Genomic DNA, 27,693 nt, shown 5'->3' with positions numbered 1-27,693 from the left:
TGTGTGTGTGCTATAGGATAGTTTGGATTCTTGGATCTGAGGTTGGAGACAGCACTCCAACCTCTGAGCCAGGAATCCCAGCTCCCCACTCCCTCCCACACTGGCAACCTCAGAGAAGAGGGTAAGGGGGCATGCTGGTTGGTGGGGAGAGGACTGGGGAGGCCGTCTAATGACACATTCTCATTCTCTCCTGCTCCATGCCTTTCAGCTAGATGGGCAAAAACCCGTCTAGCCAAAATGGAGAGTGGGAGGAGCACAGAGGCTAAGATCACCTCTGCTACTCCTTTGGCTCTGCATTGGATGATTATAAGTCTCAGAGTTCGGTGGCTTACTGTCATCCTGATAGGATTGTGCCCAAAAGGATTTAGGTATACATTTGATATAAAGGACTACAGATATACTATATTTGTCATATTTATGAAAGACAATAACAATAAACAGAATTTTGAGCATAACATAAGGGCTATTTTACACATTACTTGATGGGACATAGTGATATGCATCAGATATAAAGACAAAGCAGGGTTTAACATTATGAGAATGAGCTTAGCCTCCCTCACCCTAGTCTTGTGTGTTCCCCACTCCTTCTTTGTTGTAACTGCCAGAAAGATCTCAAAAGGTTTTGGTTGGATTTTTATTAACTACAGCTTGCTGTGTCAGCTGAACCTGGACAAACTGTGGTTAGCCTTAACTACAATTAATGGCCACCTTCAAGCCATCGTTTATGACGTTGGCTTGTTTTCACCAACTATAATTAAGATTATAACAGGTTAGGGGTTTTATTTATTACTACATTTAGGGTTCAGAGACACTCTAAATTGTAGTTAATATAAAACAGAAGTAGAAGCTTCTGAACTCTTCACTGCCACATAGGAGAGTGTGAGAGTTTGGGGGAGGCTAGGCTCATTCTTGTAAACCACAGTTTAGTGTTATATCTGAATACAGTCAATAAATGGTTTGAAGGTACCTGTGGTTGCAGCATTGCTGAAGTTGAACAGGTGTAGACCTGGCTAATCCTTTAATAAATGGGAGACCATTGGAAGCTCCACATAAAAGCAATATATTTTAAGTGTACTTATGGGACACATGTGTTTGAAAACACATATTTATCACATTCACACTTTACACATGTTTACATATGCAATTAAAAAGTGGTTATACACCTAAAAGATACATGAAGTGGCTCTTTAGCAGAAGAGTTACAGAAGACAAGTAAACTTGGCCTACATGTTTCTGCAGGAAGTGAGGTTGCCTACAGAACAAGATAGATAATGTGTCTCCTCTTCCTTGGTACAGTACATATTTCTAAGATTTTTGTCACTGTAGAAATATGATATAACAAATTCAGTTTTGTATAGCTACCTTTTGTGGATGAATAACCCACAGCATAACATTTTGTTTTTAAAAATACACTCAACCTCTTTGGGGAAAAAAGAGTAATTTAACTAACGATGAGCTTGTGGTCCAAAGATGTTTGGGATATTTGTAAACAAACAAACGAAACAGGTACTGTGCAGCTTCTGGTACTTCTGGCTATTCAAAGTATATTTATTCTAACACTTCTATTGTATTCCAATAAGCTTCAACTGCTGGTTCTCTTCCACTGCATCTGGTTACCTTGACACTTGACAGAACAGAACTGTCCACTAGGTAGTACCATAAGCAACTTTTACATCTAGAATACTTGGTTATTCTAGGAAGTACAGCACAATAAGGACATGGAGAAATCCAATGATATTTTTTTAAAAAACAACAACACATCCATACCCACAAAGACATTGGGAATTTTAACAATTATGCAAAACAGCAACCAAGATTATTATCACAGGTTTTAATATCAAAGCTTATAAAGGCTTCAGTATCTACAGCACTAAGTAAATGTCTCCATTACTTCTTAAATGAATGTTACAAAAGTAATGATAAAGGGAAAACTCCATCAAAAATTTCACATGAAACTTGCACAGAGATCACAAAAATTGTCCCTTAAACCTAACCCATTGTTCTAGCTGCAAGGAGAAACCTCACATGAATATTCAATAACTAAACAGAGGTTAAATGCCTATGCTAAGCCTATACACGTCAAAAAATATTTATGAACAAGAGAATTAGCTCCTAAATTATTATTTTTAAATACGAATAGTTTAATGTATAAATGAAGTTAAAATGGATATATTATTCTCTAATTTAATAAGTGATGACTACCATAACAAATTCACTGTTATGCAGAAATTTATTTGCTTCTCCCTAATATTTAGAATAAATTTAGAAGTGATTATCCTAGGGCTATTCAGTGGCATATGGGTAATAACTGAGTAATCCATACAGAGTTAACTCTTGCCCATCAACTCATCCTACCAAGCTCAGTAATAATACATATTGCACTCCAGTTTTCTATTAAAGGTCATTCCATTATATAATGAAATAGGTAGTATGTAGCAGAGCTTGCACACTTACTGCCTGAATCCTGCACTATTTCTTTGGACAAATACTTTTAAACATTAATGCAAATTAAGACTGTTCTTCTCTACTGTTATCACCATAAACTGGGTACCAAGTCGAAGAGTTGCAAAAAGAAAAAAAGTGGCAGGCCTAATTAGACTCATGATTTATAACCACCTCTTACAAAGAAATTACGAATTTTAAGGAATAACATTGCAATCCTATACATGTCTATTCAGAACTAAGCCCCAGAGAGTTCAATGGGACTTACTTCCAAGTAAGTGGGTCTAGGATTGCAGCCTAAGAAAGAAACATGACTTACTTTCATGTGTTCCTTGCTTGTGGCTGAGAAGAATTAAGCATTAGAACTATTCTGTTCAGAGAGTGTTGCCATCTTTCTACACCGAGGCAGAGAGATACTCACACACATAACCTTTGCACCATTTTGTAGCTAAGTATAACATAGGTGTAAGTCTTCAAAGTGACTAATTTATGCAGATAACACATGGCTATTTACATGCCATTTTTATTATTTTATAGCACTTCTTAAAACATAGTGCAATATGATGCTGAAGGTTTTATATGTGCAGGCCATAAATCACATCACCACTACTACAGATTTTCCAATGACATAAAGGTACACAAAACAGCAGAAGTATTTTAGTATTTCTGCTTATACAGCAATGTGTAAAAATCAAAGATAGATTGCATTTTATTATGTTTTTCAACTGTAAAACCTTCAGAAAAGTGTATGGCTGGGGAAACATGTAGAGTCATTTGTAATGTAGTAAATGTAAGTATTGGAAAGCTGTAATTTGCAAGAATATGCCACAGAGTCTTTAGATTAGGACTAGAACTCTAGTATGTTGATTCTTTTCATCTATCATATTTAATCTTTATAATAATTGCCTCTAAGACTTTAGAGAGTTTAACAGTCCACAGTCAAGAAGTTTTAAACAATATGCATACTGGTTTGTTAATTAGGAACAATTAAAAACTGTTCTTAAATCTGCTCTTAATTTTGTTGGGATTGCACTTTGAAAACAGCAGGCTCATCAGTATTTTCCAAAATGTAATCTACCAGCATGGTTTTATTGAGAGCTGTCTGTCAATTACAGCTTCTGAAGCAGAAAGTAGAACACTTTTAAGACAGTTGCCACTATGCCAACCCAATCAACAAATGCAAAGCTGCTAATCCAGCCATAAGGCTCCTATAACAAGCTAGTGTGAATTTTACCCAATTTGGGGAACTATTTGGCCAAACATCTGGAAAAATGGTCTGTTGGGGAGTCTGTTCTCCAAATTGCTCTCCTATTCCTCAAACACACCACTGAACAGTGAGGCACTTAACCTCTAAAGGCTTTTCAAATATATCTGATTAACAGGCTGTGCTTATTAGTAGTAAATATATCAACAAATATATTATTCTGATAAGTTAAAAATTGAATTGAGATCATTCTTAGGGTGGGATTTCAACACAACTGAAATCCCTCTTTTCAACATCCTACCTCGCTACCTACATGGCCTATCAATAGTTTCTTCTACCGCAGAGACATGACGGATTTTCCATTGTGCTCTTTCTGACATTTCAGAAGGTTTATGAATCCAACACTCATACTACTTTAGGCACTCAGTTAAATTTAAAAATTCTTAAGAATTTTTTTTTTTTTTTGCTTCTAATACTGTACAGGAACAGGAGGAAGAAGTGAAAATCAGAATATTTATGCAGATGAGGAAACCAGAAGGCTACCCCCACCTTGATGCAAGACTCCAGAGAATTTGATGCAATTTGTTTCAATGAGGAAAAGGAAGTTAGAAATCAAGAGCTCACATTTCCCACCACCTAAGAAGTAGGTGACAGCAAAAGGGCAAAATGAATGGTAGCCTCATTATTATTCTTTTATAACCTGCCCTTTTATTATCATCCTCACTCATCATTACCCAGTTAAAATATTTTATGAAAATAAGAAAACAGAAATATATTAGTGTTATTATAAAGCAAAGACTGCGAAAATGCATCAGCATGCCAGTCTTAGTATAATCAGAGGTCAGTGAGCTTAAGAGAAAGTGCTAATTTCAGAAACCTAGTGTCAGCTTTTATCAGCTGGGAAAATAAGGTGCATCATATTTACTAAACTTTGATAAGATATAGTGCATCTTGGGGTGCTGGCTATTCCCATTACTTCAATTTCAGTCAATATATTGGTTGTATATTGTGCACCAAAACATAGAATCATAGAATCATAGAAAAGCAGAGTTGGGCGGGGCCTACAAGGCCATCGAGTCCAACCCTCTGCTCAATGCAGGAATCCACCCTAAAGCATCCCGGTTTCGTTTTAGTATGTTTTCCACTTATACTATTTCTGTTCCAATAGTACAAGAAACAATTGCGTAACAGGATTTAATTGCAGCATTGACATCCATTCTAAAGAATAGATGAGAAAAAAACAAGCACATAATTCTTGAAGATTTATAGTTTAAGCCATTTTCAGTTAAGACATGCCCCTTTCTTCCATCTAAGTATCACCTTATATAGCCACTACTTATTCAATCTGAACTCAAGGACAAGAGCACCAAGTGTAGTCAAAAAGAGTTAATAACTGTACTGCAGACTGTGGTAACAAGGGAAAACAGCAGTACAAAGAGAAGTGTAGCATTAGAGACCTTAGCCTTTTCATCATGCTCAGCCCTTGGGTAGTTCAGATGAGGTACTTGCAGGGAAGCGGGGTCATCAGTTGTTTGTGTAGAATACCTCACATCTTTCACTCTTCACTCTGACGGTAGGTGGTTTCATGTGTAGTTTTTAGTTTCTTTGTGATTTTAAGAGTCTTTAAAGTTGCATCACTCAGAATCGGATAAGTCACTTTAAACAAAGCAAAGCAAGAATATGACTATTTATTTATAAGACAGCATCTTTTTACATTGCACTGGCATGGATGTCATCAATTACCCCACTATAAAAGAAATAATATTTTAAGTATTTGGGGAGCATTGAAACAAAGCCAACTTCTGGTGTCCTCAAAACTTCCAAGAATTAGACTGCTTCCCAATACTATTAATGAATAGAACTTGTCTTAATGGTTGATTCATACCTAGTCTTGAAAGATTTTATGAAACTTACTTGTTCTCCCTTTGAAAGGAACAAAAACTGCAAGTCAGGGTATATGTGCACAACAGAGGGAAGCTATTGGCTATAGCATATCTAATTGATTTTGTCCCAAACATTATTTTTAAGAACCACCTTTATTATGCCCGAAAGCTGACTTAAACATTCAGGCTTCCTCTTCCTCTCTTTGATGCATTACAGGAAATTTTGTTAGGAGGGGATGCTTTTGAACAAGCAATCCTCCATGTGCATTCTGATGTGTACAACTGAATTCGATCCGATATAATTATGCAAAAAGCAATTTACTTTTTTCTTACTGAAGTTCTTACTTATCCTTGCAGGTGATGGCCTTGGAGAACCTCCCCACTATTATATAGAAATGTATGCTGCTTTAGCTGGGGGAGGATATTATCAGTTATTCACAGTTACAGGAAAAACTTTGTGTATTCTTTTCAAGGTAAAAGCTAAATCATACAAGATTTTAGTCACAAGACAGACAGCAGTCACAAAAGCCAGATGTAAGGCAATATAACAGATAATTAAGTAGTTTGTATCAAAGTTATAGGGTCCCTATTTATATTGATCAAGAGGTCAGAGCTGAGCCTATAGCAAAGCATCATTTGTATGGGTCTAAGACAACCTATCCTGATAGTCACGCTACTTACAAAAAAGGTCAGAAAACATTAATAATTCATTCTGAAGAATGAAGTGCAGAATTTACTATATCAAATGAATGGTTATTCAAGTGAATTTGCTTCATTGGTCATTTAAGTTAGCTAAAACACTAACACAAGGAACAGAGAAAGGTTGTCAAATCAAAAGTAATAAATTGCAGGTGAGTCAGTTACGAGAAAAGGCGTCTAATTTAAAAGACCAAAAGTGTTTATAATAATGTTCAGAACAGAGCTACAGCAGTGCTGTTTACATTAATGCACACTCACTAATCCACATTTCTGTTCTTATAGAATCAAATGATTCAGGAATGAAAAAATATGTGTATGTTTTTCTCAAATGAATAAGAGAAAACTATGATTAATCCTGCACACATTTTGTTAATTTAGGGAAGGGAGCAATTCTTTCATAATTCTCCCCAGCACCATTTCTTCCACATTATACAATCTGTTTTACTTTTGCACTAAGTATTTTCCTTCCAATTCAAATATCAAAACAGCAAGTATAAAAGCCCTGCCAGTTTGGCAACCTAGACAATTTAGTCTTTATTCCTCAAGTCATCAAATTAGTGTTATTTGATTAGAAATGCCAAGTTCTCAAAATGTGTTAAACTGTTAAAAAAAATTAAAACTGACATACTGCAACACAAGGATCAGAAAGTACCTGACCAGGTTGTTTCAGCAACAGTGGATTTGCTTACTGATACACAAAGTCACCACAAACATTACTTCTATGAGTCTTTATAGAATGCAGAACAATCCAAGGGGAAAAATAAGGGGAAAACGGTTGCTTACAAGGGTCCATATCTGCTCTCATATTTAGAGACAATGTTCTTGCATTTTCCCATTTCCTTCCGCAGCTCTGCCACTTCAGTCCTCAAGGCTGTATTCTCCTTCTCCAGAAAGGCAGCTCGGATTGTGATCTGGTTCTCTTTCAGGCGCCGAGCATCACGAGATCGCTTGGCTGCCACATTATTCTTCTTCCGCCTTGTCCAATACTTTTCGTCCTAGGAGGAAATAATCAGTTTGATCATTTAGTTCTTTTAAGTATCAAAATAACTATTACCTGGCTTCCTCCTTTGACCAACTATGGCTTACTGCAACCCCACTCTACCCTAGGGCCGCTGTTATCCATGCTCCAGTAGACCACTGTGATGCAGTATGGTGGAGCTGCTTTTCAAGATATTCAGAATCATAGTTCAGAATACAATCACTAGGCTGGTCCTGGTTAACAATCAGAAAGAACACATAAACAGCTTCACTGCTGATCATACACTTCAACAGCTGGGTTTACCAATATAACAAACTTTAGAGGAAACTAATTTTGTTTGAAATAACCAAAGCATAAGAATAGAAGAAGAGCCATGCTCTTCAATGAGACTAAAAGCTTATCTAGTCCAGCAATCCATTTGTGGGAAGCCGACAAGCAGATCATGAGTGCAATGGTACCCTCCCATTTTTGTCCCCCAACAACTTGTAATAGAGACATATCGCCTCTGATACTGGAAGTAAAATATAGCCTCCATGACTAGTAGCCTTTGATAGCCCTATTCTCCATTAACTTGTCTAATCATGTTTTAAAGCTAAATTGGTAAGTCACACTACATCTTGTGATAGTGAATTACATAGTTAAACTATGTGATGTGTCAAGACGTGCATCCTTTTATCTGTCCTGAATTTCCATTTAGTTTTATGGGATGATCTCAGGTTTTAGTATTATGTGAAATGGAGAAAAACTTCTCCCTTCCTCCACACCAGGCATTATTTTATATACCTCTATCTTGTCGCCTCTTACTCTCCTTTTTTTCTAAACTAAACAACTCCAAACATAGTAACCTTATCTTTTTTTGTGGTTTGGTGACCAGAATTCTACGCAGAATTTCAAGTGTGGCATCTATGTCTGTTGTTTTAGAAGGGGTAAACTGATTTGCTTGAGAAATGCAAGAACAGATGCACTAGATCAGGGATGGGCAATTGTGGCTCTCCATGGGTGCCCTGCCTGCCCCCCAATTCCCTCCCTGTACCACCAATGCCATCACCACAGCCAGATGCTGCAGAAAAAGAGAAACAAAAGGAGTCATCTACACATGCTCTCTTTCTGTGCAGCATCAGGAAAAACAGGAAGGAAGGGTTAAACCCTGCACACAGTGAGGGAGAGAGCGTAGGGTGCACACACACACACAGAAGAACAGAGTGTGTACGTGATAGAGAATGTGCATTGTGTGCACACATGCATGAATTTGCGTGCACATGCATAGTCCCTAACCAATCACCGGACCTCAAATGCAGCGCTCAGGAGAAACGGCATGCCCACCTCTGTACTACATGCAACAGAATGTTTTCACATTGCTATTTTCTTTGTACCAGAAAAAGAACCCAATGGGTCAAAATGGGCCAGTTGTGGGAAATGCCAGTACTATGAACCAGAACATCAGAGCTGAATATTTACCTTGTAGAGAAGAAACCTGACTCCAAGAACTTTTGGGATATTACCACACATCTAAGCAATAACAACATTTCAAGAAACTCAGGAAAATACTTTAATTTAACATGTGATAAAATAAGCATGTTACCTTTTGCTCTTCAGGGACAAAGACTTTCTTAGCTTTTTTAATCATTGGCTGTGGTTTCAGGTCCTCATCAGCAAACTTGTGCTTTCTAGGGTTGAAGAGTTCACCTCCAGGCACGCTGGACAGCACTAAATCAGCAGGGTCAGGATTGAAATTCACATCAATCTCAACACAGTCTGGATCAATAGGGCTGGGGGTCAGTCGCTCATTATCTGGTGAGGATTCTGGCAAAGGAAGGAGACATTGCAATAGCAATTCAGTGTGAATCCCAAGAAAGTGTCAAAGGAAGCCCATTGCTGAAAATACTTATTTAGTGCCCACTATGTACATGGCACTTTACAAAAGAATGAGAGCAGAGATCTCCATCCCAAGAGAATTAATATCTAGGAACAGATACAAAAGAAACAACTTAAAACAAGGAATTAAATTAAGGCAGGGAAAGAATGGGTTGGATCCAGATTTGGGTTGTGCCATTATTTCACTTATGTGAAATCTGAGGTGAATGGAGACATCCCCAGAAGCCAGAATCTGCAGTTTTATCTCAATTGCCATAATCTCTATGTACCAGCTTGAATGTGGTAATATCATAGAATCATAGAATAGCAGAGTTGGAAGGGGCCTACAAGGCCATCGAGTCCAACCCCCTGCTCAATGCAGGAATCCACCCTAACGCATCTCTGACAGATGGTTGTCCAGCTGCCTCTTGAATGCCTCTAGTGTGGGAGAGCCCACAACCTCCCTAGGTAACTGATTCCACCGTCGCACTGCTCTAACAGTCAGGAAGTTTTTCCTGATGTCCAGCTGGAATCTGGCTTCCTTTAACTTGAGCCCGTTATTCCGTGTCCTGCACTCTGGGAGGATCGAGAAGAGATCCTGGCCCTACTCATGTCTCACTATGAATCTGTCCGTGTATTAAGATCTGCGAGAGGGACTTCCGAGGGCGCCATTACCTGCAGAGGCCTGTTTGTCGGACATGCATGAAAGAACTTTCTTCTCTGTGTCACTCCCAAACTCTGGAATGCATTCCCTCAAGATCTATGATTGGCCTCCACTGTCTTGGATTTTAGAAAGGGTGTAAAGGCACATCTTTTCAATTTGGCCTTTTAAAATGTGTAGTGTAATATTTTTTACCACTGTTAATATTCTTATTTCTATGGTTTACTGTTTTATTGTTTTAAATTGTTGTATATCGCCTTGATGACTTTTTAGCAGACAAGGTGATATATAAATGCTAATTATAAACAAATACATCTTCCAGGCCTACAGGAAAAGTGTAGTTGAGAAAGTCCTTTCATCTTGTTCCTATGTTGAACTACACTAGTTATGTAAAGAGCTACTAACACATCCATGATTTCTAGACAAATAAATTCCTTTCAACACCATGGGCAGTGTTCAACGGGACAATATCACTAACATAATTTATGTAATGAGGACCATTGCTATTATCTTGAGGAAGGGCACTTAAATGTCACTCCCATTATGACAAGTCATAATACTGGAATGACTTGTACCTATGTTTACTCTGAAGCAGACATTGGTATGCCAACCTACAACCTAACTGATGTTTCCTGTATATTGGACACCACAGAGGCTTGTTAAGAAGCAGCTGGTTAGTTCTGCCAGATGCTGGCGATATAGTGACGACAATGCCTCATTGAGTCATATGATGTGGACATGTCTTATAGTGGCTCCTTTTTGGTTGGAAGTCACTGCTTGTATAAATGTTGTTCTTGAGAAGTCTGTGATAATAGCAGATGTCCATGATTTTAAATTACATCCCTGTGGTGTGGGGATTAACGGGCAGCAAAAGTGGATCCTGAGAGCCCTTACAGTTGTAAAGAGATTAATACTTCAGATTTGGAAGAATAAACACCCGCCACTATCATTCAATGGACAATAGATCTTACTGCTTGTTACATTTGAATGTATTTCCTACAGCTGTAACTTTCATAGGGATGCGTATTTAGATATATGGTCTGCTATTATTAACATATATATTTAAAATGGAAGTATTGAATCTCTCCCTACTTTTAATTTTCTTCCGTGCCTTCTTTTTGTTGTTATTGTTGTGTTTCTAAACAAAAAAAGCCAAGCTACTTTCAGAATTCTCAGCATGCCCATGTCTGATGGGAGTACTCCATTGAAAACTGTCTTAAGTGATTCTCAAAGAAGACGTTTGTGAAAATAGGACTAGTACTATAAGTTGTTGCAACAGGCACTCTAAGGAGCTTCAGACAAAGTACAAGGAATAAATAAATAATAGGTCTGGCAGGAACTGAAGCCATCATCATATTTTTGGGTAGTAGTAGTGTCACCACAGTGGGTGGTATTTTGAGAATGTTTTTTAAAAAGATCGTTTACCATTTCTTGAAGTTTGAAGTAGAAAACATATGATGTAAGATTTTTCTCTCTTTTCACTCTCCGGTGCCCTTTTCGTTCTTTCTCCTCAGCTTCCCTTCCTCTTCCTCCTCTAACTATCATTGACTTTTTTCAGCCCCTTTCCTAACTTTCTGTGCCTGTCCTTTCATTGGCCCAACACAGGAGTAAGCATGATTACATGTGCATACACACTGTATCACATTACATGCACAGTGTGGGTATATGCATTAACCTCTCCTTTGCCTCTTCACCTTTCCCGTGCTGCTCAAAGCTTGAGCTTTGAACTTCTTCAAAGTTTCAAAATTTTCTGCACATCTACACCACTCCTAAAGCTTTTAAAACTTGATGTTGTGCAGACTTCTACTGTTACTTTCTACTGTTAGTTTTACCCTACGCTGTGCCTGCTTACCCTACCTGTACCTGTTTGCATTCTCTTCCCCTCCTTATTGTTTTACTATGATTTTATTAGATTGTAAGCCTATGCGGCAGGGTCTTGCTATTTACTGTTTTACTCTGTACAGCACCATGTACACTGATGGTGCTATATAAATAAATAATAATAATAATAATAATAATAATAATATGGAGGAAAAATATGGTCGCTAGTAGCAGAGGAAAAGGTAATTTCCATAGTAGCTGTTCTGTCTGGATTTGCCATCCTTTATTCACTCAGTGTTTTGTTTTTAGAGACTCCTAATGACATCATTGCCAACATGGTGTATTACACCCCCCCATTCCCGCAAAACTGATTTGTACAAGAACCACCTAATCAAACAATTGCATTGCAAAGTAATCCAGTATAACTGGTGAAGCACTATTAAGGCCTTTCAGGATTACTGTTCCTGAAATTAGGGGCTTCCGGATTATAGCTTCTCCCCTGTAATGTGGCTGGACTGAATTGTCCCTTACATGGCTCTTGATTTCTCAATTCGTATTCCATTTTGTGTGGGGCAATGGGGAGAGCTGCTAGTTTACATTGTGCAACAGAAGGAATTGCTCATTTAAAAAAAAAAAAATTCTGAACACTTACTTTGGAATATGGCAGTTGTACATAAAACAAATAAGATTTTTAACTGAGCAATTGCTCTGGAAACTGATAATTAACACATACACACCCAAGGGACACAGAACAGGAACTAAGTATCTAAGGCCTATTAAGGGGTAATTAATCTGCAATGCTGCATCCCTGTTGAACAGGAAGCAGTTACAAGGGCAGAAGGAGAAAGTTTATAATTAAAGGGACAGTTGTCATTATACGTAGTGTATAAGACTTAAGTCCAAGTAACCATTATAGCAGGATCTTGCATTTCAGATAACATAGCACCATTTTAAGTATGAGTTAGAATCACCATTTAATTCACTTTCTCCTGATTGTGGAAAGGCAATGTTAAAAGGCATCAGTTTAGAAGCAAGCCAAGTTGCACTGACAAGTCTGGATTGGCTTGCTATACAATGCAATGTACATCCTATCTATGCCTACTCAGATGTAGATTCCACTGAGTTGAAAAAGGCTTAATCAAGTGTATGCAAGGGTCCCTTCCTATTTATACATGCCTAGTCCCTTCTATGCAATCGTTTAGGCAAGCAGTAAAGACTTTTATGACTAAAGAGCCTTCAACTGAATTGTAATTGGTTTGTGTAGTCAAAGCAGCTTTGCAAAGTATTCCCTATGCTTGCTACTGTGGCTGTTATGTTTTCTATCTGACCATGCTCATATTTGTATGCCACTTTGTGAGGGTGTGGTCTGGAAAAGTGGCTAAAATACTTTAAATAAATAAAGAGTGCAGAGAATTGCAGATTTTGCCACCCATGTTTATATATTTACCTGTTGTGTCTTGCTGTTTTCATTTAACATAACTGAAAAACCAATACATAAACAAATATATAAAGTTATTTTTGTGATGAAGAAAGATTCACATTAACAAGAACTGAAAGGTAAATGAAAATCATATTGGTCTCAGATTCTGTAGTAGCTGATCACACATATCTCAAGCAATTTTAAAATACATCCTCCCTTGCCCCTCCAACATTACACATACCTGCACTTGTGGTAGTTTCTGATGGTTGAAAAACCACTGTGGAAGATGATGGGGGCGGAGTGGCAGAAGCACTGGCAGATTCTTTTCCTTCCAGCTCAGCCACAGGCAGGAGTGGATTCTGGTTCAGATCCAAGTGAGTAGGACTGGAAGGGATTCCATTCTCCAAGAGGAACTCATCCAGATCCATGTATTCCAAATGGAAAGACTCCCCATCATAAGGAATAGTTTTGTCCCAGATGGGAGGCATAAGAGAGGCAGAGACTGCCATTGTACTAGCTGCAGCTGCTTCATCTTCCTCAAGTTTTTCCTTCTTCTCTTTATCTAAAAGCAAAGCAGATGCTATTCATCTCATAAAAAAACTACACATAACAATGAGTTTTTTTTATTAAGACTGATTCACACATGTACATCATTGAATTACTAAACAATATCATGGTCCAAGATACACTTGCTGAAGATAAGCAAGTCTGAATATTCATGTTTGCTACTGAACTTAGGAAACGAATGGTTTACTGCTAGTTTTGTTCTTTCACACAGTAAGCCAAAAATTATTTTTAAAGTAAAAGCGTAAGAGAAAAAAGAAGAGAATAATAATAATAAAAAATACCACACAAAAACCAATAAAAAATACCACACACAAAAAACAATCACACAGGCAGACTTATTCAGCGGAAAGGTCATGGAAACAGGTACATTGCAATGTACATCTACAGGAGAGCCTCTGAATAAAATTCCAACTATGCCATATCATATGAAAGGGGAACTACATTCACATCCACTTTGAAACTTGAAGAATTTTGTTTCTGGCTGTGCCACTTAGAAAGGTCCATTTCAGATCACATGTGATAATTTATCAGAAACACCTCCATCTCTGGTTTATTATGAAGTACCAAAAATAACACATTTAAAATACAGCTTCTTTTTTTCTTTCTTTTTTGCAGTTCAACCTTGAACATATTGTACAATAGCAGCCCTTTGAACTCCTATAAAATCCCCATCTGTTTCTTGTGGGGGAGGGGGTTCCCTGAATTGGGGGTCAAGGAGGCAGGTGGAGATAGACTGCGTGCCCTTTTCACCTTCCGATTGGCAGCTGCGCTATAAGTCAGTCCACACTCAGTGTCTCCAGCTGCCCTTGCAATACAGTCCTACACGTGTTGGGCGAGTTCAGATGACACTTCGGGCTGTGTGGTTAGCGAAATTGTGGTTGTCTGGGGTTATTAGCACTAATCACAAGCCATGCTGTCGCACACAACACTTTAAGCCATGGTTAGAGCTACTAGCCATGCTGCAGACAGTCCGACTGTGGTTAGCAATGAGCAGGATTTAGCAAAACGCATCGCACAAGACACCTGAAATCCTGCTGTTTAACCAAAAACCTTAACCAGCAGGGTTTAAGGTGCCTTCTGAACAGACCTGTTGACTCAGAAGCAAGCCTTGTCTTGTTCAACTGGGCTTACTCCCAGGTAAGTGTGCACAGGATCGCCGACTTAAGCGTCCTGAGTCACTGAAATATGAAATTAAGGGAATTAAGCGACCAGAGTCGCAAGCAAAGAACCTCTCCGCAATGGGCGGGAAGGAACGAAGGACAAACCAGGGCGCCGCGGCCAGAGCAAAATGGATGCGACCTGCACCACCACCAGCACCGGGAGGAAGAGACAGGCAGGCAGCCCTTCCTTTCGCCTCGCCTCGCCTTCGCCCCTCCCACTCTCCGGCTCCCTCGCTCGCTCCGCAGCGCCCGACATGACAGCAGCCGCGCTCCCGCCGCCCTCACCGAGGCGCGCGTCCCGCGGCGGATTTTCCATCAGCTTCTTCAGCACCAAGGGGAAGGCGCCTGTCAGGCCCCGCTCTTGTGGCGCGGCTGCCGCGGTCCCCCCCGCCGCCACCGCCGCCGTCTCCTGAGGCGCGGCACGGCTGGACATGCTATTCGCGTTCAGGGGCTCAGCTGGCGGCGCCCGAGACCCCGCTTCGGGCCCAGAGAAGAATGAAGCGACAAGCGAAGCCAGCTGAGGGGGCTCCGAGGAAGGGGAGAAGACGAAAAAAAATCACCGCCAACCGATATCAAGACTGCGCCTGCGCCGCTTCACACGGCGGCTCCTTCGAGGGCCCCAATGTACTTATTATTCATGAGCCTCAGCTCTGCCGCCCACACACACATCGCCCTGCGATTGGCTGTGCCTCCCGAAAGGCGGGTCTGACCAGTCGGCTTAGTACCGCGGCCACTAGAGACGCAGGCCCGGCACGTGCTGTGGATGGGTGAGCATCTGATTAGCATGGGGGACCACGCCCCTTCCCCGCTCCAGGCGTTGGCGGCCCCGCTGAGGATCCTGCTGCTTTTCAGAGTCTGCGCGCGGCCGCGCCTCAAATAAGCGTGGAAGGGAGGGCTCTGTGTGGTGGTGCGCGTACAAGAGCTCTGAGAGCAGCCTATAGAAGGAGGAGGCGGAGCCTTTTACCTGCGCGTGAAAGATAGTGGGGGTGGGGAGAGAGAGAAGGCTGTCTTAGGATGGAAGAAGTGCGATGGGGCTAGAGGGCGGTAAGACCCAACTAGGCGCAGAAAAGACTTGGCAAGGTTTTTAGAGATTGTACAGCTCTTTTATTGGGACGGAGGAAAGCCTTCAGCAAGATAAAGCAGGAGGAGAAGCAATTGCACCTTGGACACTAGTGCACACAAACTTTTATGACCTTAAAGACACAACAGGAACTGCGACCGTTTAGACTACATGGTTAAGCATTTTGAGCTAAACTATGGCTTAATGTGTCATGCAAACCATTCCTAAACATGGTGGCTACATAACCATGGTTTAAATAAGCTCACTAAACATTTGCTGCAAAAGGGTTAGTGGCCTTACCATAGTTTAGTGTGTTGTCTGAATGGGCCAAACCCCCCCTCTCTCTCTCTCTCACACACACACACACACACACACACACACACACACAAACAACAACACACAGTCTGCTATTGAAGAGAAAGTATTTTTCCATCTGACAGTCAAAGCCTATGTTTTATTGCTGCCATTCAATTCACTGGATTGAATGCATTGGATTAAATTGATAATTCTTGTAGGATACAAGGCAAATTCTGAAATGTCTTGAAGACACATTACTAGCATCGCACATTCAAGTAAAATTCATCCCAGACCACTCTAAAAGGCCACAAACATAACTTTGTAGTGGTGATAGGAATACTTCCCTCCATGTATGTCCCTCTGTAGAAATTGAGACTTTGCATTTAGGTGCCAGTGATTTTGGTGCAAGATTGAGCAGAGCATTTTCAATAGAAGGATTTGTGTTTAGGAGCTCACTCCCCAGCAGGATCTGACAGGTTAGAATCTCTTTAGTTTTTCAAGCAGTTATAAAAAGCCTCTCTCAAGCTTCCTAGAGCTACAAAGTCTGTTGATTTCAATATAGAATCAGAGTTTGAAGGGATCTTGGGAGGTCAGCCAGTCCAAGACACTGCTCAATGCAAGTTGCAACTACAGCCTCTACTTAAGCACCTCCAGCAAAAGACAATCCATCACCTCCCTATGTACTTTGTTCCACAGAGGAGGTGTATTCTGTTTGAACTGGTTTTATGCTGTTTTGTATTAAATGCATTTGTATTATTTTAATCCACTGTAAATGCTATTTTGCAGAGATATAAGATAAGAATTTAATGTCCCTACACACTTCCGAGAGACTTTTCAGAAACAATATGGCAGGAGCACACTCCAAAAGCACCTGTTGCTTCCAATTGAAACTTGACATTGGTATTCCAGATGCACATAGGAATAGCCAATATCCTACCTTTATTTTTGTTGTTGTAGGCCCCTGCTACCTCTCCCACCCTTGGGAGGAGGGACAAGTCTATTTTTGCTTATAAAAGTTTGTAAGGTGGAATGAAAATTGATGGTGCTGCATAAATAATAATCCCTTTACATTTGAATCCATGAAATGTTCTTCTATAGGAATAATAAGTACTACAGAATATATCACATAATGGGGAACTGTTAAGTTCAAGTTTGGCTTACATTGGTTCTCAGGAGTCACAATTAGACTACTGTAATGTGTTGTACATCGAGCTGCCTTTTAACTACCTAGATATTTTAGTTAGTACAAAATACAGCAACAAGATTGCCAACTGGGACTAGTTGAATGGATCACATCATGCCCATCTTGAAACAACTGCATAAATTGTGCTTGGAAATGAATGATTAAAGGTGCTGGTTCTTACCTTTAAAGTCTTAAACCCAAAGGACCACATGAACCTGACCAAATATTGGCCATATTCCAACAACACACAAAGCCATGGTTAGGCCGCTAACTCTTTTGCAGCAAATGGTTAGTGAGCATGATTAACTATGGTTATGTAGGCGCTATGGTTAGGAATGGTTCACACAACACGCTAAGCCATAATGACCCTGTTCAGACAACGTGCTAAGCCATGGCTGTTAAGCATTTTGAGCTAAACATTATGGCTTAGCATGTCGTGTGAAACAAGACTTAATATGTTGTGTGAACCATTCCTAACTATGGTGGCTACATAACCACAGTTTAAACACACAAACCATTTGCTGCAAAAGGGTTAGCGGCCTAACCATAGCGTAGCATGTTGTCTGAACAGGCCCAATGTTTATCTCAAAGTGCTTAATCACTGTGGCTTAGCATGTTGTCTGAACAGGATCATTAAGAGCTTTCTCAAAGACCCTTCTCCAAGTTCCAATCTTTGGAAGTGAGGTAAGTAGTGTCTAGGTAAAGGGCCTTTTTTTGTTGTGGCACTTCCTTGCTTTTGGAAAGCTTCCCCCAAGGAGGTTTGTCTGGTATTGACTCTGCTGTCTATTTATTTTATTTATTTATTAAATTTATATACTGTCCCATAGCCGAAGCTCTGAATTTTTAAAAATACTGGCCTTGGAGGGAGCAATCCTATGGCCCCGAGACAAAGTCTCTGGGGCCATAGGATATTTCAGCTTCCTGGATCAGAGGCTAGAGATAGTGCTCCAAATTCAGGCCCAGGAATCCAAGCTCCCCACCAGCACAGAGAGAACTGTGCCAGCTGCCTCTCTGAGGTTGCAAAATGGAGAGTAAGTAAAGGGGGCATACCAGTGGGCGGTGGAATTGGAGAGGCTAGGATATGAGCTGTCCCAAGGCCTCTCCTTCCTCCTCTGAAGTGCCTCAGCTACACAGGTAAAAAAGCACATCTTGCTAAAATGCAAAGCAGGAGCAGAGGCGAGGATCACCATCTTTGTGCCTTCTGTACTGTACTGGATATTCATAAGCTATATACTCATAAGCTTATAAGTATCAAGGGTGAATCTCATAGTATTGCACCCTTAGTGTCATATTCTGCATCTTTTTCTGGGGATGCATATGTTTTTACTTCATTCTGTTGCTGCTGCTGTTAAACTTTTATTGCATTTTAAGTTTTTAGAACTACTTTAACATTGTAAGCTGCTTTGAAAGCGTGAAGACTAAAAGCAGAATAATTGTAATCAGTTAATAAATGTCATTTTAGGCACCCTGTTCACTCCCTTTCCCTCAAAATGGAGAAAATCAATCCATTGTAATGGTGTGTCTCTCATTCTGAGAATCGGAACAGCTCATGTAAAAGTTGTATTGCAAAGAACTGCATCAGACATCAGAGGTGGAAATTGCATTGTTGTCTGAAAAAATAACATTGTCTATTGGGGGGCATACAGATGTACTTAGTTTTAGAGGTAAGCTTGTTGCAGCAATACGTTTTATATATTTTGGACTGATTTACAACTTCTTTCCCAGATTGAGTTCAGTGAAAACCTGTTCTGGTTCAAAACAGAAGCTGGGAGTGTACAGCACTGATTTGCTGGCCTTTATGCCAATAATGTAGCCGCCTTCTCCTGTCTTTTTGAAGCTGTTTAAGTGTATGTGTTTTTAAAGAGTATTTTGGGGGTAAATTTTAAGAAAATTGCATCAAGCAAGGTGAGTGGTGTGGGGAAAACCAAGCGGACAACATAGGCCCGATATACACCAAGCAGGATATAACACTTTAAAAACGTTATGAAAACAGTATTACAGGAATCACAGTAGTGATTCCTGTAGTTAAGGGCCGTCAGTAAAACGAGCATTCCGCCATGTTAAATGGAATTGCTGGGGGGTGGGTCAACCTAGCAGCCTAAAATAAAAAATATTTCAGGAATCTTTCTGAAATGCGGTACTGCCAGAAAGAAATGCTGGCTTTACATTCCCTGCGTGTTTCAGGGAGATTCCTGCAATATTGAGGGCTGGGTGGGAGTTTAAAGCAGAAAATGGGGGGGGGGGCAGTATGTCTGTCCAGATCTGCTTTGTTTTATTTCCTGGTTGGCAACCTTTTTTTGCTCACAGCGCCAAATTGGGACCCTTACCTTCCAATCCATTGATGGGATTGTGTTCCCCTGTCCTCCTCATTGATGGAATGGTCTTTCTTTTTAAAATATCTGCTTCCGTTGATTTTTTATTAATTTATTTGCGTCCAATGTTAGCCTATGGGACTCCGATAAGCTCACGCATGCGCCTCAGGTTCCAAGGAAGGAGGGGGGAGAAGGGAGTGAGTGAGAGAGAGTCTGGGAGCAAGCAAGGCCATCCTCTGGGGGGGGCAGGGCCTCCTTCTAGCACCCGGGCCTGCAGCCCTGCAAGGAGTTCACCACAGCTGGGCCCAGGCTTCCTCCCAGCGTCTCCGCCCCCTCCCTGCCTCAATGAGGCCTTGTACTTTGCCTGCAAGATCCTGCAGAGCAAGTACAAGGCCCCATCGACGCTGAGGGAGGGGGCTGTGCGACGCATTCTGGAACTTCCTGGAAGCGTTTCCCCCCCCCCCCACTCCCTGCCTAGGCCGAGGGGGGGGAAGAAGAAGAAGAAGAAGAAGAAGAAGAAGAAGAAGAAGAAGAAGAAGAAGAAGAAGAAGAAGAAGAAGAAGGTGGTAAGACTGAGGGGGGTTGGTGGGGGGGATGGTGGCTAGGTGAATGTAGGGGGCTGGCTGCTTAACAGCTTTATTGTACCAGCGCTATACCTTGCAATCGCTGCAAATTGCATGCAAAGGACTCAGAAGTTTTCCACCTTAAAATCAGCTTTTATTGTGAAGTACTCTCATGCATCCTGCTTTAATTGTGCTTAATTTGCAAAAAAAATTGCAATTTCCCCCTTAAACTCACATGGTGGTTTGCAAAGGATTGCTGCAAAACAACAATGTCTAAAGCTGGTAGCTCTGTGCTGCAGCAGCAGTAGCAAGACAACTGCAAAAGCAGGTACATGGGTGCTGGTGTGAACTGTATTTAGCTTGCACGCTTGAAAATTGTACAGATTCCAGCCTTTGCAGTGTTAATCTCGAAGTCTTACTGGGGGAGTTTGGGTGTGTGTATGGATAAAACTCTGTAAAAATATTTCTCTTAAGACATTGTCAGGGATGTCTGTCAGGGATGTTTTAGTGTAGATTCCTGCATTGAGTGGGGGGGGGGGGGTTGGACTCAATGGCCTTGTAGGCCCCTTCCAACTCTGCTATTCTATGGTTCTGTGTGTCTAGATATTAATTTTAAACAGTTTTAGGCTATTTGCAGTTCCATCCTTTTCTATTATAAGTAAAATGATTCAGACTTTCTTTTAAAAACAAACAAAAGCAGGCATTAGTTTGCAGCAGAAATGTCAGTATTTAGAATCATAGAATAGCAGAGTTGGAAGGGGCCTACAAGGCCATCGAGTCCAACCCCCTGCTCAATGCAGGAATATAGTGGCAGTTTCTTTCTTTTCCACTGGAGATTTATTAGAACCTCATCTTTGCTTAGGTGAAGGAAAAGCAATTAAGTTAAAATAATTTATTTATTTATTTAAGAACTTCAATTTTAACTGTGGCAATATTCTTCCTTCAGGAAACATTACTTCATAGACCACCGTGATCCTTCTAGACTCCCTTTGCAGCCTTTTTTATTTTAAAGATTAAAAAAAAGGCTCTCTAAGGTTTGAGAAGGCTTTCTTTAAAACACAGTCTTTCTTTAAAAATAGGACACTTTAGACATGTTTGAGCTCTATAGAGGAACCATACTTGTCCATAGGAATCCATGGCAAAGCGCTCTTTGTGATCTGAGGAACTGAGTAAGGGAACCCTGGAGACAATTTAGACTGACCAAAACCCTATTCCCCCTTCTGAAGAGGTCTGGATTAACACTATTCCCCCTTCTGAAGAGGTCTGGATCACATCTCTAGAAGCTGGCTTATCTGCTTCCTAGAATTTGGGATTGTAAAGATTACCCCCTGATTAATTTATTTGTTTATTTATTGTATTTACATACTGCCCCATGGCCAAAGCTCTCTGGGCAGTTTACAAAAGTTAATGAGCTCTTCATTCTGAAACATGTTGGGCATAATAATAATTAAAATAATACATTGAAAATATTTTCTCTTTTTGCATCCTGTTACTGGAAGCATCACTGGGGTAGATGAAGAAATACTCTTAAGTCCATAAGGGTGTAATCTTATGCATGTTGAGAGGGGGTGAGGCCTACAACTGCCAGCATGCCCCAACCCGCAAGACTGGCTGAGGAATGCTGGGAGTTGTAGGATTTTTACTTTTCTGTCTAAAAATGCATAGGATTGCACCATTGGGCCAGGTTCAGATATTATTTAAACCTTATATTCAAGTAATGAGGTAAATGTATTGTAAACCACCCAGAGAGCTTTGTCTATGGGGAGGTATATAAATGTAATAATAAATAATGATTTATTGCTAGTTTTGCAAAAAATATTTCATGCCAACTTTTTATCATGGGATGTCTGGATCACATTGTCAATGGAATAAGTTTCTAGGTGTTCAGCTATTGGGACACTGAATAGCTGCTGAGAATAAGTTTGATACAATTCTGAAAGTTACTGTACCGTTTCCACCCTTATAAATAAACGAACAAAACTGTCATAGCCCCCTGAATCACAGCAATTCATTTTTAATCATAGAATAGTAGAGTTGGAAGGGGCCTATAAGGCCATCGAGTCCAACCCCTGCTCAATGCAGGAATCCACCCTAAAGCATACGTTACAGATGGTTCTCCAGCTGCCTGTTGAAGGCCTCTAGTGTGGGAGAGGCCACAACCTCCCTAAGTAACTGGTTCCATCAATCTTCTCTTCTCCAGGCTAAACATGCCCAGTTGTTTCAGTCTCTTCATGGAATTTCGTTTCCAAACCCCTGATCATCCTGGGTGCCCTCCTCTGAACCTCTCCAGCTTGTCTCCATCATTCTTACTATATCAGCTATATTGGAACATTGAGAGAAAATGGCTGCCTCCTCTAGCAAATATTGTCAGTGTCTTTTCGCGGGTGGGTTACTCTAAAGCCTCCGCCTCCAACCCCAGCGTCCTGGCTTCGAAGCCTGGAGCGGTAGGTAAGTGAGCGCGCGGCGGGCGAGGGAGTGCAAGCTGCAGAAGCCCTGACCTCTATTGTATCTGATTACTCTAGTATAGCTCCTGCAGCTTGCACTGTTGTGATGAAAAGGGAATTTCACCAGGTGTCATTTGTATATATGGAGAACCTGGTGAAATCCCCTCTTCATCACAACAGTGCAAGCTGCAGAAGCCCTGACCTCTTTTGTATCTGATTACTCTAGTATAGCTCTTGCAGCTTGCACTGTTGTGATGAAAAGGGAATTTCACCAGGTGTCATTTGTATATATGGAGAACCTGGTGAAATCTCTTCATCACAACAGTGAAAGCTGCAGGAGCCATACTACAGTGACCGCATTTAAAAGAGGGCAGGGCTTTCGTCATCCTTTACAAAAAGCCATGAAATTCAATGAACAAAAAACCTACGGTTTATAAAACAACGTTAAGGACGTACACTTTTCCACCAAGCACCAAAAAGTGGGGAAATTGGGAGTTAAGGCTCGCCAGCCTTAACACCACATCCTCCCTAAGGAGGCAGAAAGCACCAGTGAAATTCTCATTCTGCCAAAGCAGATAAACCATGAGGACAGGATGGAGAATAGGATATGCAGAGGTGACTGTGGGGTTGTGGAAAACTGATGACGAACAACTTAGAGCCACCTACTTCTTTTTTTGTTTAGAGCAGCCCTTCCCCAACCTGGTGCCCTCCAAAGGTGTTGGACTGCGACGACGGAGCAGGTAAGAAACCCCACCCCCTCCTGCCTGGCCCTGCTGCCAGGTAAGCCCCAACGCACTTACGTGTTCCATTGTCACTGGGCCCGGGCTTGAACTGAGCACCCTGGTCCATCCGGAAGCTCAATTCAAGCCTGGGCCCGGGGACGATGGAGCAGGTAAGCAACCCCCTCCTGCCTGGGCCCTTACCTAGATCCACTGCCACTGCTGTGCAAACTGCAGCAACGGCTCCAGGCAAGCCCCCACCCCAGCCCACCCCACTTACCTGCTCCGTTGTCGCTGGGCCCCGGCTTGAATCGAGTGCCCTGGTCCACCCGGAAGCAAGTCCGCACCTGCTTGAATCAGGGGCTCGATTCAAGCACGGGTCAGGCCATGACGGAGAAGGCAAGTGGTGGGGTGCGGGGAGGGGGGCTTGCCTGGAGCTGCCACCGCAACAGTTTGTGCAGTGGCGGCTCCAGGTAAGGGGCCAGGCAGGAGGGGGGTTGGCTGGAGCTGCCGCACTTTGTGCAGCGGTGGCAGCAGGTCCAGGTAAGGGGCCAGGTGTGTGTGGGGGGGTGTTCTTACCTGCTCCGTCGTCGCCTGGCCCAGACTTGAATTGAGCCCCTGGGTCCACCCAGAAGCAAGGCTGCAAGTGTGGCCTTGCTTCCAGGTGCACCAGGGTGCTCAGTTCAAGCCTGGGCCCAACGACGACAGAGCAGGTAAGCAGGGTGGGGTGGGGGGCTTGCCTGGAGGCGCCGCCCTACGTTCCCCATCCTGCTGTCCCAGCATTCCTGACCATGGGACATACTGACTTGCAATGATGGATCGTCGTAGTCCAACACCTTTGGAGGGCACCAGGTTGGGGAAGGGCTGCTCTAAACAAAAAAAGAAGTAGGTGGCTCTAAGTTGTTCGTCATCAGTTTTCCACAACCCCACAGTCACCTCTGCATATCCTATTCTCCATCCTGTCCTCATGGTTTATCTGCTTTGGCAGAATGAGAATTTCACTGGTACTTTCTGCCTCCTTAGGGAGGATGTGGCGTTAAGGCTGGCGAGCCTTAACTCCCAATTTCCCCGCTTTTTGGTGCTTGGTGGAAAAGTGTACGTCCTTAACGTTGTTTTATAAACCATAGATTTTTTGTTCATTGAATATGTAATGTGTCCTGGGCCTGAACAGTTGCCATAACCATTATAAACCGTTATAAGCAGTAGTGTAGATCCTGCCCAGTAGAGGTCAGTAAAGCACACACACAAACACAAAATAGTCCAGTTTGCTCAGAGCAAGAAGAATGTATTGGTGCAGCATTCCACACACCCATCGCCTCCTTAGTTTAAACCATCTCCTCAGTCATAGCGGTCCCAATCAGACAACATGCTAAACCATGCTGCTTAACCACAAAATGGTTAATGGAATGCATGCATTCCGTTAACCATTTTGTGGTTAAGCAGCATGGTTTAGCGTGTTGGCTGAATGGGGCCGATGTGTGCAATGTTAGCAAACCAATGAGGTGTCTGCTTGATTTCTGGCACACTAACACTGCACGTAAAGGCAAGGTAAACTAATTTAAACAAGGCACCAGCTGCTTGGGACATCTCACAGGGAAGCTCCTATTGCTTGCCTGGCATGTTATTTAAATTGTTCCTCAGTTTGTCAAGTGAAAGGGTTACCATTTGACATGGCAGAATTACCCACATGGGCAACGCTCTTGGGGCTAACTTCTAGATTAGGTTGACACAGATTGTATCACATTACAGGCATATAGTTTTGCACATAGCAGGACTTGATATACACCAATTGGGCATCACAGGAGCCTTCCATGAGGCAAGGGCCACCCATATAACATAATGTACAGGGACTGATTTTACAGCTCTGCTGGACCATTGATGACTCAGCTTATTCTGGGCTTCTTTACCTAGGATTCCTCTGGAATTCGTTGTTCAGAGTGACAAGCAGATTTAATAGGGCAGTGTGTTAAATCCTGTGTTTGAGACCACCAGGTGCACCTTCCCAGTTTGGCTGCTTCATATCTTCAGATTCAGTTCCCTTTTAGTTTTAGCATTAGCCCTAGACAGTGAAATAAACAAGCAGAGGATTCAGGGAAGCTGATAACTGTTGTACAATTAAACTTGTGTACTACACTTATATCTCACTTTTGTTCCTCTTGCAAGGAACCAAGCAGCTTATATATATCATCATCCTCTTCTCCCTTTTATTTTCACAACAGCCCTTTGAGGTAGATTAGGCTGAGAATCAGTGACTGGCTCAAAGTCACCCAGTGAGCTTCATGGCTAAGTGGGGTCTAGATCCCAGATCTCCTGAGTCCCAGTCCAACACTCTAGCCGCTAAACCACACTGACTTTTGCACCATTTCATATTGGGCAGGAAGAAGGTCAGTTCTGATGCAAAAAGCAGACAGGTAAGAGATGAAAGTGTGTAGGAAGAGAATATGGAGCCATTGGGAAGTCTTCTCTTATAAAAGAATGTGTAAAAACTAAGGATTTGCTCCATCCAATTTACAGAGGAGAGTGCAAAGTAGATCCTGCTTCTACTTTTTTCCTGTTATTCCAGAAAGGTGCATTGCTTTGGATTGTATAGGTACTCCAATAAAGTGGTCCAATTTCATAAAGCTGAAAGATTTTATGGTTAAGTGATAGGGAAGTTACCCTGAAAGGGTGTTGCCAACACATCATAACCCAAGAATCCAGTTCCAGAGTAGCCAAGATAAACTACATCCAGCAGAGAGTTAATCACTGAGCTCCCTAAGTGTTCCTTTCCACACAGCACTTAGATAAAATCCTCTAGGTAATTTCAGCCCTTGGATCTGAATACCCAAGTTAAGGAACCAATTGTCAGCATATTATTATTTGATCCTTCGCCCTGCACACATTTTCCTTCCAAGTGTAGTGCAGACATCTGGCTCCATTTTATACAAGCAGATTATTGGAGAAGTTTCTGTAAGGAAAGAAGACTAGAAGAATGTTGCTGGGGGACCAGCAAAACAATGAGAAACAAGTATACTGTTTTCCGTTATGCGCATCTTCACCATGGCACACATGTCCAACTAAGCTTTAGCTGTCGCTGCTCTCCTACTGATACCCTTTATATTGCTTCATTACAACAGCTGCATTCTTGCACAAGTTTGGTACACTAGCATGATCACCTACTTGTATGAACTAAGCAGGAGCACAACTAGGGCACACACCATGGTATTCAGACAAGTTCCTGGCCAGTACTCCAATATGCAGTTACTACAGAAAGCACACACACACACAAACCTCATGGTAGCATTTGTGCCAATCTAGTCTATAGTGAATCAAATTTTGATCAAGTAACTAAGGGTGCAATCCTACCAATGTTTAGACAGGAAAAAAAGTCCTACAAAAAGTCACATGCTGGCTGGGGAATATTGGGAGCTGTAGGCTTTCTTTTTGTCTAAACAATCATAGGATTGTACCCTAAATGATTTTCCTCTGGGAAATCTTCCCTTGATGGTGTAATGTCGTAAACACCCACCTTGATTTCAGTTTATTCCATTTCACAAGATATAGGTCTTCTCTGATCTACAATAACCACAACTTTACACTAACAAGAGAGCAACTTAATTTATCTCTCTGTTCACTTACATTTTTTGCTCACCTATGCTTTGTCTTTGTGGCTGTTTCAGAGGCAAAAGTTGAAGCCTTAAGGTGGCTTCTTCTCTGGATCTTTTCCCTTCTCAAGTTCAAAGAAATAAGAGCGAGGAAGGGACTTTGTAAAGTTATGGTTGTTGTATATCAGAGCAGCCCAATAGCTTGTGGAATAGAATATACTGAAATTGACGTGGGGGTAACTCCTGAGAGAGTTTTATCTGACTAGCGCGCTTCCAGTGGCAAGTTACTCGGATTGAGAGATCAACTCGAATCCACGCCTATTTGACACTCCCTTTCTACACCTTCTGCCACCCTGTACACACACACAGGCAGTTTAGCATCAATAGAAAACGACGTCTGTCGGCACATGCCATTTGTAATCGCATGCAGTTGTCACAATCCTAGCAGCTGAACTTAAGCTAGAGACAAAAGTTAGAGGTAATAAAGACTCTTTTGTTGCTAGCCCTCTTAATCAAGTTAGAGAGAAGTCGTCGAAGTGAAGCTAATACATCTTCCACGCCGTCCCCTGGCTCTCATCCTACCTTTCAGAGCACCCGTCCAGGGTAAAGAGTATTCCAGGAGAGATTTCAGGACTTCTGGAAAGTCCATGGCAGGGGCGACTCCAAGTCTGTCGCAGCTGGACATTTCCCTTCTTGGTAGGGAGGGGGGAAATCCCTTTTCTTTCTTCCCAAGGGAAGGGCCACGTGGGTGGGTTGGTGCGTGTCTGAGATCAAAGCTCTGGCTTTAACAGAAGTCGAGGTGCCTGCAGCTCAGTGGCTAAACAACTCTAGGGCTGTGAAA

The 27,693-nt window shown here is 41.6% G+C and overlaps 1 protein-coding gene across 4 annotated transcripts; it reads right to left on the bottom strand.

The window, feature by feature from the left end:
- Window positions 1–27,693, bottom strand: TEF (TEF transcription factor, PAR bZIP family member). Of its 4 annotated transcripts, none has more exons than XM_063133598.1 (5): window positions 27,435–27,692; window positions 13,205–13,525; window positions 8,790–9,010; window positions 7,012–7,223; window positions 1–5,302 (listed from the first exon to the last, which is right to left on the bottom strand). In XM_063133598.1, exons 1-5 carry the CDS (start codon window positions 27,535–27,537, stop codon window positions 5,281–5,283), a joined length of 879 nt encoding a protein of 292 aa, XP_062989668.1. In that variant the 5' UTR covers window positions 27,538–27,692; the 3' UTR covers window positions 1–5,280. The 4 variants fall into 4 exon arrangements, with proteins under 4 accessions (XP_062989668.1, XP_062989666.1, XP_062989669.1 ...); XM_063133596.1 differs by lacking the exon at window positions 27,435–27,692 and adding an exon at window positions 14,976–15,244; XM_063133599.1 differs by lacking the exon at window positions 1–5,302 and having other exon boundaries at window positions 7,008–7,223; window positions 27,435–27,693.

The sequence above is a fragment of the Elgaria multicarinata genome, chromosome 9 (genome assembly GCF_023053635.1).
Source record: "Elgaria multicarinata webbii isolate HBS135686 ecotype San Diego chromosome 9, rElgMul1.1.pri, whole genome shotgun sequence".
Classification (NCBI taxonomy): Eukaryota; Metazoa; Chordata; class Lepidosauria; order Squamata; family Anguidae; genus Elgaria; species Elgaria multicarinata.
This window is presented reverse-complemented; position numbering and strand designations above follow the sequence as displayed.

Coding starts and splice junctions, on each gene's coding strand:
- TEF (XM_063133596.1), bottom strand. CDS start 15,123: ATGTCCAGCCGTGCCGCGCCTCAGGAGACGGCGGCGGTGGCGGCGGGG. Junction 9,011..13,204: donor AGAAACTACCACAAGTGCAG/GTATGTGTAATG, acceptor TTCCTTTGCCAG/AATCCTCACCAGATAATGAG. Junction 7,224..8,789: donor TTGTCCCTGAAGAGCAAAAG/GTAACATGCTTA, acceptor ATTTCCTCCTAG/GACGAAAAGTATTGGACAAG.